Source organism: Populus euphratica, unplaced genomic scaffold, assembly GCF_000495115.2.
Source record: "Populus euphratica unplaced genomic scaffold, PopEup_1.0 scaffold641.1, whole genome shotgun sequence".
NCBI classification, from domain to species: domain Eukaryota; kingdom Viridiplantae; phylum Streptophyta; class Magnoliopsida; order Malpighiales; family Salicaceae; genus Populus; species Populus euphratica.
In genome coordinates this window covers 20,923-29,562 of record NW_011500511.1, presented here as the reverse complement: position 1 = coordinate 29,562, position 8,640 = coordinate 20,923, and the positions used below count along the sequence as shown (strand labels likewise).

The 8,640-nt window shown below is 27.2% G+C and overlaps 1 protein-coding gene across 1 annotated transcript; it reads right to left on the bottom strand.

The window, feature by feature from the left end:
- Positions 1-147: 147 nt before the first annotated feature.
- Positions 148-735, bottom strand: LOC105115115 (uncharacterized). Its single transcript, XM_011011907.1, has one exon. It carries the CDS (start codon positions 733-735, stop codon positions 148-150), a length of 588 nt encoding a protein of 195 aa, XP_011010209.1.
- Positions 736-8,640: the final 7,905 nt, after the last annotated feature.

Genomic DNA, 8,640 nt, shown 5'->3' with positions numbered 1-8,640 from the left:
ACCGGAAACTAAAGACTGCCGAGCAGGAGATTTCCGGAGAAAATCACAGTTAGGGAGATGAGAAATTATGCAAAGAAAATGAAAAACAGACCAGTCATAGGCATCATATAGCTAGGAAGTCTTTGGTTCTTTTATGTTTAACCATGATTAATATCGAACCATGATAAGTTGTTGAGCTTCATATTTGATGTCGTTTCTCATCTTTCTTATAAAATCATCACATTTCTTGTTCAATTCCTCTGTACTAAGCAACCCAATTACTTCCTCTTCCTCTACCTCTACCTCTTCATCTTCATCAACAACAATGTTCTCATGACCTCCAAGTTTATCTTCTCGTACTTCTTCCACTTCCACGACGACCTTTTCCTCTGCGACCAATGCTGGTTTCGTGATCTCTGATAGCTCAACCAGTTTATGACGACTGTCTCCGCTCTTCATGCTCTGTTCTCCATAGAGGTTGGCACTGCTGTCTAGATGAGAATCGCTGATTTTGAGACCAGAGTTCTTGACAATTAAAACTAGAATGCCATTGCAGAGGAGGAACACGTAGTTCTTGTCAATACTGAAGCTAGGGAATTGCATGAAGTTGGATATGAAAGGAAGCAGAGAAGAATAAGAAAATATGACAGAAAAGAAACATACTGGGGCTAACAACTTAGTTGCTAGCTTGAGAGAGTGGAGATGGCTGAAGTGGCTAAAATTGGATTCAAAGTTCTGATGCTTGACACTTCCCATTTTCTTCGGAAGAGAAGGGGAGCTTAAATTCTCGTAGAATAATTCAAGGAGATCAAAGAAAAAAAGAAAGTCACTTGAAAAGTTTTGGTGATCGGAGATTGAAGAGGACAGGGAGAGGGACTGCTACTCCAGGCTAAAGAAAGTGAGTGGCCACTTCAATTTATAGAACCTCAAAAGGTAGCAGATGTTATTGGTTTATTGACAGAATTGCCCTTGCTAATCAAGAAAAGCTGCTTAGAATTTTGGGTTCTGACCAAGTCAGTCAACTACTAATTTCTTTTTGTCTGTAACTCCGATTCTTCTGATAAGACTCGTGGCCTGTCTCGGTATTTTCAAGGTGATCGGCAAGCATTTTCATGGAAGCTGTAAGATTTGCTAGAGAATTATATTGGTAATATTCAACTCTTCTAGTTCGCTGCCAAAATGATTTCAATTGAAAAATGTCAAAAAGTTTGGCTTGCTACAGGAGACCAGGCAGAGCTAGGTTAACTGATTAATGTCAAAAAATGATTTAAAAAACTAATTTAAAATAAATAAAAAAATCTTATCCGACCCCTTTAGAGCACAGTATCAAATAGGGCTAAGACTTGTAACTATACCCTTCGAATGTCATGACTGTAATCATTGCGTTTGAATTTTACTGTACTGTACCTGCCATGGTTAGGCTAGTAATAATCCTTGCTCTATTTCCATGATGATAAATCTTCTCCCGTTAGCCTGTGAGTTAATAGAAATCAAGTTTTTTGTTCGAATAATCTTAATAATATACCCCTTTCAGAGGTATGGTGTTTTTGAAAAAAATAATATTAGTTAATTGTCTTATATATTAATTTCAAAATCCAAAAAAAGACAAAAGAAAGACAGATGCCGGTCAAAGTATTAAGGTTGGTTAGTTTACTAATGCTGGATATATAACATTGTTCGGTCCCATAGTGATCGACCAGCAGATATTGACGTGGTGAAACTTGGAAGATTTTTATTTTTTATTTTTTTAATAACCTTGTATCAATTCATATGTATTATATTATGACTAATTTTTAGGTTTATTAAACATTCTGTAAGTCCACAAAATAAATAAAACATTACAGAAATAGACATACATAGAAAAAATCAAACCTAAATATATATAAAAAAAAATAAGTCTTTTTTTTTTATTACGCTACGAACTGAAATGCAAAAATCTTTAAAGATTTTATTAGAAAAATTAAATGTAACTGCATCAGAATGCTTTAATTAAATTAGCACATTAAATTTGCTTACTTTGATATTTTCTATGGTAGATCTTCTATCTGGCATTATTGCAGGGTAGCCCTCCACATAATTCGACAAGCAAATTCATCAATTTGATAATTAGGTAATTTTTGGTTATTCTTTCATAGACACCGAAAATAAAATAAAATAAAAATAAAAATAAAAATGTATTTGATAATAATATATAGGAAAAAATAATTATTTCTATATCATGATTAGTTGATAATAAACAAGATGAATAAAATATTAAAAAAATTATTTTATCATTAATATATATTATTATTAAACTTACACATTAAAAGAAATAATTAGATATTATTATTTTTTATTTTAATTTATATTGAATATTAAAATTAACAAAAATATAATAACCCTAATTACATAACTTAATATATAACTTAAGACTCGGCTGCCCCAATACCAGGAACAGTATAGGTTTTCGAAAAAAAGCAAATTGTATGGCAAAATTCCAGGTCGTTCAATGATTTGATAGATCCGTGGTAAAATATAAGTGAAAAACTTATTAATTTTTTTGAAAAATAATTTTTTTATTAAAATAATATTATTTTAATTTTAAAAAAAATAATATCTCAATCCGAATTGACTTATCTGATTTATTTTCAATTAATTTTTAAAATTATAATAATAACCACCATTATTTTTATATATCTTATTTATATAATTTTAAAATTAAATTTTTTTATAAAAATATTTTAGGGATAAAAAAATAACAAATATTATGTTTAAAAACATGTCTTATATATATCTTCTATTTTGGAAAAACAAAAATCCACTTTAAAATTATCTCACATAAATTTTTTAATATTTTTGTTTATAGTTTTTCAATCAAATATATTTTTATCTGTATTATTTATGTATTTTCTATTCTTGAACACTCATCGAATCCCAACTTAATTTTTGTACGGTAGATCATTAATTTTCTTCAATTAAGAAGGCACCAGGAATAACTAAAATTTCAAGTCATTTCTCATCTCAACTATTTCTTCTTCTTCTTCTTCTTTTAATGTAAGGAATCCAATTATTCTTACCATGAACCAACCTGGCCTCCCCCTAGTGTTCGTGCATGATTCCATGTTGGAAGTGTTACTTTGTTGCCTGCTATTCTTTGAGATTATTTATTTTTTATGTTTAAAAAATATTTTTTAAAAAAATAATGTTTTTTTATTGTTTTGCTTTAAATCAATTTTATTTATATTTTTAGAATTTTTTTATGTGCTAGTATCAAAAATGAATTATAAAACATTATTTTAATACATTTTCAAATAAAAAATATTTTGAAAAATAATTATTACCACAATGCTAAACAATCTTTTTATTTACCGCACCACGTTCCAATTAGTTATTTTTCCAAAGAGAAATAACAATCAAAAGACTTTATTAAAGTATCTAAAAGTTTCAAAATTTATTAATACTACTAGCTATCTAACATGTTATTTGCTACAAGTGATAAATCTTTTCAAAGTGAAAAATCCTGATTGAAAAAAAGGGATTTCAACTAAAATGTTAAATTAAATTGATAAAATAGCTTTAATAAAAAAAATATTTAAAAAATAAGAGTTAAATTGAAAAAAATCAAACAAGAAAAAATATAACTGAATGATAAAATTAAAAGCTAGAAAAACTTTAACAAAAAAAGACAAGGAAAAATAGTAAAAATCAAAAGAATAAGGATCAAAATGAAAAATAAAACATATAAGAAATTGTAATTGAATGACTAAATTAAAAAAAAATATATAAAAGAAATAAAAACAAAATAAGAAGTTAAAAGAATAAGGATTGAAATTGAAAAACAAAAAAAATGACAATCATGCACTTTACCAGCCCAAAAAGAGAAAATAAGGGGAAAAAAAGATCATTGGTGACAATCTGATCACAAATACGATATCACACACTACACTAAGTGTAAGAAAACATAGTGGTTTATCCAAAGAGATGGTAAAAGGTCAAGTTTGGTTACCGAGTAACGTAACACACACCGCCTTAATGATATGGATGTCACTTCACGTGCCAACAACTTTTTTGATTAAAAATCAATATGAAAATACCAAAATACCCTCATAACCATGATAATTACTCTAAAAACTAGTGTGAAAGTATAAAAATACCCAAATATAAACCTTTTTTTTTTGTCTTTTTCAAGGCCAAAAGCGTATAAAAGAGAGAAAAGAAAGGAAAAAAAAATATCACTGGTAACAATCTAATCACAATATGATATCACACGTCACACTAAGTATAAGAGAACATAGTGGCGTATTCAAAGAGATAATAAAAGATCAAATTTAGTTATCGAGTAGTGTAACACGCACCGTCTGAATGATGTGGATGTCACCCCACATGCCATTAACTTTTTTTATTATAAAATCAACATGAAAAATGCCAAAACACCTTTATAACCATGGTAATTACTCTAAAAACTAGTGTGAAAATATAAAAATACCCAAAATACAAATCTTATTTTTTGTCTTTTTCAAGGCCAAAAACATACTTTAATTGTACATGAATAATAATAATAATAAAAAACCCTTATTCAATAGCACAAGATGTTTTTGACCATAGGGATAAAGAAATATTTTTATTGTTTAAAAATTCATAAAAAGTAAAAAAAAGCTTTGATGAACAATTTAAGCTTTATTAACTTTATGAATAAATGAGTATTTTTATCATGTAAAGAAAACAAAAAAAACTTAGACATCATCAAACAAGTTTTTAATGATAGATGGGCCAGTAAAAAAATCAAAACACCTCAATATTGAGTTTTTTATTTAATTTAAAAGTAAATAAATAATTTTCGTATAGTACTCCAAAAAAAATTATACCTTTGACTACAACGAAAAACTCATGCCCTACAAGGTTTTGGTTAATTTTCTTTCTAGAGGAAAAAAAATTAAAAACGCAAGACTTCGATAACTTATTTTATATCTAAAATGCCCTTATTTAATATTATATGTATACCCAAAACGCTTTTATACGATTTATACTTTTTGGACAGTCCTCGTCAGAAAGTTTCAGTGAAGTTTTGACAAAGTCGGAGGATTATTTTCTACCTGGAAAGTCACTGTTCATTACTACTGTAAAAGAGTTGCGTCCAGTTTTTTCAATATAGCAAGTTTCAATTTCTTTTTTTTATTTTTCCTTTTTTTTATATCATGGCACCACAAAGACGGCGATTTTTTTTTTAACTTATATCATCAATGGAATAATTATTTTTCATCAAAAAAATAAAAAATAAAAAATCAAATAAACTTATATTGTTGGTCTCTTCATTTGATGGACCACGCACCTGAAAAAATTTATAAGGACAGATTGATAATTACAATAAAATGGAAATACATATTATATAATTTTAATGTGAATATATCAAAATTCCCCGTATAATTAATTTAAATAGGTGGGTGCATGTAGAGTGATGGTTACTAGAGGTATAACTAGTAAAAGATATGTGAGGCAATGTTTGTTTTTCGGAAGAGGAAGAGTATAGAAACCAGACAAATCCTGTTCTCTAGTTAGCAAGATTGACAATTGTTTGGAGCGGAAGGGCTAACATCAACTAGTTTACCTTCGAATGTTTCAAAGCACGGGACCAATTCCAATCCCCGTAAATCAAGCTCCCACAGTCTGGTTCGAGTGCACCTTCTTGTACGTTCAGGAAAAATACGCGGTCGGACTTAAACTATTACGGTTGTGTACCGTGTTTATAAAATTTTTGAATAATTTTAGTTTTGTTTAGAATATATTTTTTAATTTTTTTAAGATTATTTTAATGTATTGATATAAAAATTAATTTTTTTAATAAAATAAATTTATTTTAATATATTTTTAAATAAACAATACTTTTTAAACATGGAGATTAATTTTTATTTTGTTATAAAAATTTATATTTATTATTTTCTAGTCTTTTGTTTAAAAGAGGAGAGAAAGTAGTTGCTTTATTTTGGTATTGAGAAAGAAAAATATTATTAATGCTTATTTCAGCCATCAAAATAATTAATATTAGTGTTAAATGATTATATTTAATGAGGGAAATTTGTATTTGGTGATTTTTTAACTTTTTACGGTTCCTAGGATGTTTTGGGTAAAAAAATAAATTGAAAATAATTTTTTAGTTTCAAAACCTTCTGTCTCGATTTTCCAGCCATGATAGTAGCCAAATTCTAGGAAAATCAACGACGTATCATCTGATTTGTTTTATTTTCAAAAAATTAGAGCAAATAACGTGATGTAACAAAAGAAAAAGCCTAAGCAGTGAACCTCCCAACATGCTTGAGCATACATCCTAATGAAATGGGCTTGGCTTGCTAGGCTCAGCAGCACCTGGTTCTTTTTTCTAAATTTATTTTCTATTTTTTTTAAATAATTTTTTTTTATTTTTTATTTATATTTAGATTAATATTCATTCTCTCTTTTATTTTGTTTATAAAGCCTTTTTTAAATGATAGTTTTTATTTTTTATTTTGTCTGCATTTAATTTTTTATGTTTTTCCAATTCATCTATAATTTATTTTTTAATATTTTGTAGAGATGAACTTCATTTTTAAAAATAAAATATATTTATTTTCAAATGATATTTCTAATATGTATAGCCTTATATAGTTTTTCTTTTCATTTTATTTTATTCAATCAATTTAATATTGTGTGTTTATTTTAATTAATAAAGTTAGCAAACACAACTAAATAAATGTTTCGTCTTATGAAATTAAATATTTTGATCTATATCTATCTCTTGATTTTTCATGTTTTATTTTTTGTTATTGTTTGTAACTTTTTTTCATTTATTAATACACATATAATTATCAATTTATTTGATTATATGCATGTATAAATTTTTTTATTTTCATTAGAGTTTTTTTAACTACAAAAAATATCAAAAAAGCTTATGCATATAATTTTTTTGAAAAAAAAATCTTTATTTAAAGTGATTTTTTATATTTGATACATTGTCTCATACCATTGGAGAATGCAATACTATGAAATTATGTTGGTGATAAGACAAGAACAAAATAGGGATTTAAAGGCATTTTGGATATTTTTTTTAATAAACTAAAAGCATCATACAATATAAGAAGTCAATGAAATGAAATGTAGTACTGAGAAATTGTATGCTAATATTAAAGTGTACTTTTTACATAGAAAAAATTATATTTTTTAAATATATTGCAATTGTACAAGGTATCAAGATGAATGAAGACAAGGTTAAGACCATATACGATTGGCCTACACCTAAATTTGCAACTAAAATGAGAAGTTTTCATAGTTTAGCTAGATTTTATATATGCTTTTAAAGGACTTTAGTACTATAATTGCACCATTAACTGAGATTATAAAAAAATCTATTGGTTTTAAACGAGGTGATGAACATGGTATAACTTTTAACTTATTGAAAGATAATTTGTGCGCTGCTTTTATTTTAGCTTTGCTAGACTTTACAAAGGTTTTTTAGATTAAATGTGATACTTCAAGTATAGATATTGGAATTATGTTAATGTAAGATAAGAGGCTCATTATCTATATTAGTGAAAAGCTTAATGGGACAACATTGAGCTATCCAACATACGATAAGGAGCTTTATGCCTTGGTGAGAATGTTAGAGATGTGATAGCATCACTTTTCGCCTAAAAAGATTGTTATTCATTTTGATTATGAATCCTTAAAGTATTTGAAAAGGCAAGGTAAATTGAGTAGGTGGCATGTCAAATGAGTTAAATTTATTAAGACCTTTCTATATGTGATTAAATACAAGCAATGAAACTAAAGGGTGGCAAATTTGTTCTCTAAGCTAAGGAGGATTATTTAATGATTCTCCTAGTATATAAAGAAAATTAATAAAGTCAACAACTAAGAAGGAAAAAATTATTATTTTTATTAAAGTAAAGCAAGGAAACCAAGCTTTACAAGGAAAAGCTAGATGTGACAACAAAGGTTTCCAAGTCAAAATTGATTCTTCTAGTCTATTTGGAATTTCTAAAGTCAACAACTAATCCTAAAGCTATAAGAATAAACTATTTTGCCAAGAAGACTATTTAGACTAAGAAATAAAACTCTTTTATGTTATTTTCTTTGTTATTTGTGGCAGCATACTTCAAAACTTTATTTTAATTTTTGTTTTTGTGTTTTGGGCTTAATTATCAGTATTTAGGTTTGTTTAATTAAGGGTTTGGGTCTAATTATAAATGGATTTTATACAAGTCCATATCTTGGGTATTCTAGGGTTTAGCTTAGGTTATTACACATATAAAAACACTTATTTAACCTAAGTTTTAGTTTTATATTATTGCTTAATAATAATTCAAATTGTCGTGTCTCCTTTTAAAAGTGTGTGTAAGGGTGAATTTTCTCTCTAATTTTGATTCTATAACGAACTGAATTGATTTATTGAAGAATAGATGTCTTAATGGCATCATCCTATACCTCTCTTTCATGAATTTCTATTTATTAGATGGGTGTTTTAGATTCTAATATTGCTAGCGTGTAGGATCAAGATAATCTTCGTGTAACACTTCCAAACTTGATTTCTCGGCTTTTCAGGAATTGTATAATTTATGTATGGGTTACGTGGTTAACGAGCTAATAGAATGATGAACTTGGCCATTTATTATAGTGACTTGACTTGATCAATAGTCTTGTGGGTGGGGTAGT

Coding starts and splice junctions, on each gene's coding strand:
- LOC105115115 (XM_011011907.1), bottom strand. CDS start 735: ATGGGAAGTGTCAAGCATCAGAACTTTGAATCCAATTTTAGCCACTTC.